The sequence below is a fragment of the Buceros rhinoceros genome, unplaced genomic scaffold (assembly GCF_000710305.1).
Source record: "Buceros rhinoceros silvestris isolate BGI_N320 unplaced genomic scaffold, ASM71030v1 scaffold18708, whole genome shotgun sequence".
Lineage (NCBI taxonomy): Eukaryota > Metazoa > Chordata > Aves > Bucerotiformes > Bucerotidae > Buceros > Buceros rhinoceros.
This window is the reverse complement of record NW_010426614.1, coordinates 19,459-21,015: the sequence shown is the minus strand read 5'-3', so window position 1 is coordinate 21,015 and position 1,557 is coordinate 19,459. Positions and strand designations below refer to the sequence as shown.

Sequence of the window (1,557 nt, the reverse complement as noted above, 5' to 3'; positions counted from 1 at the left end):
GGCAAAGCCAGCTAAAGGAGTAGAAAACACTTGTTTTTCAGGTAAGCAATGATTACTGTTTAATGCTCAGATTCCTACAGTGTATCTTTATTCTGCAATGGGAGAACCTTTAAAAAAATAACCAAACCAAACGACCAAGACATTGCAGGAAGGGGTGCCTCGTTGAAAAGAATGCCTCCTCTGGGACCAGGAATGGGAAAAGGCAACTAATTACATTCAAAATCTACAGCAACTCCCATGCGTTCCCTTTCCAAAGAGGCTTACTTTTTGCTTCTTAATATACTAGCATGGCAAAAAAATGAAGTGCAATAGCTAATTCTAGACAGAAGGTCTAAGAATGAAAACATGACAACCCTGGTGCAATCCAAGAAATTCAGTTGAGCTGGTGGAAGAATTTTATCTAAGTATCAAGTGCATTTTTTTTTTTTTGCTGTTCACACTTTAGTTATTGCTCAATAACTATCAAAAAGAACAGAGGAATACTTTCAGTTTAGTTTTATTATATTATAACAGATCTGCAACTACAGCTTATTTCAGCCAAAACATTTTTGTATTCCAAACTCTTAAAAAATATCTACATTAATCATATCTTTCTATTCTTAAAAATAAAAAACATCTACCTAGCATACCAGTGCTGCTACAGCACTTTAAAGGGTGCATTACTTATGTAAATTCTACGGTAACTGTAATTACTCTTGCAGTCATTGTTCTTCCTTTTCCTCTTGTCTGCTGCTTTGGCTTCAGGTTTCAAAAAGTTTGTTAAAAGCTGTTCCAACTTCTGAAACCATGTCAGAGGCAGTCATTGAACGTCCAAATTTCTGAAAGGCTTGATGGTTAGACTGCCTTGTCAGCGAGCAAGCTCCAAACGCAGCCACCAGAAAGGGATTTTGACTGGAAGGAAAAAAACAAACGGTGTTACCAACAATCTGACCAGACTTGTGTAATTCCTAAGGTGGCAGACATCATCTCTGCACCCATGAATGTTTGTCAGCATTGTCAGGAAGGTCTCTTATGCAAACAGTGTCTTCCTCAGACTTGCACTGCAGAGCACCTTTGGCTGAGTATTTTAACAAATACTTCCCTTCCCATGGCACAGCACGTGACTGAGTGAGAAGCACCACCAGGGTCAAAGGATACAGAAGGAAAACATGCATTAAAGTGGGTGATAAGGTCTAGTTTTACCAATATGGAAAGTCATCCTTTCCTTCAGAGGAAGACTGCAGTCTCACCTGGCAGCCTTTTAACTCCCTTCCCTCCCTCCCCACTTGCTGGGTAACTCAGTGTAGTTTAGTATTGCAGGGGACGGAGGGAAGGAATGGGGGTATGTGGAGAAGAGATTAATTTTAACAGAGCCATAGTCACTGCCCCGGGGCCTTCATTAGATCAGCATAAAAGGGGTGCAGTGACAGCTGTAGACCTCAGCAGACACTAAAGCACACTCGTAACACCTCCTGTATGGTTACGAGTGTACCCAGCACCAGTCCTTGTGTGCTGAACCTCCCCCCTCTCCAGAGCACTTCTCACAGGCTGGGCCCTGGGAGCCACTGCCGTTGCCCT

At 42.1% G+C, this 1,557-nt stretch overlaps 1 protein-coding gene across 1 annotated transcript in view; it reads right to left on the bottom strand.

Moving 5' to 3' along the window:
* Nucleotides 1–402: 402 nt before the first annotated feature.
* CARKD (carbohydrate kinase domain containing) overlaps nt 403–1,557 on the bottom strand; it is a gene marked incomplete at its 5' end in the record, with an annotated part of 12,808 nt that continues 11,653 nt past the window's right edge. The window contains one exon of the mRNA XM_010141589.1: nt 403–891. Coding sequence (XP_010139891.1) covers nt 741–891 — 151 coding nt within the window. The remainder of the gene's footprint in view (nt 892–1,557) is intronic.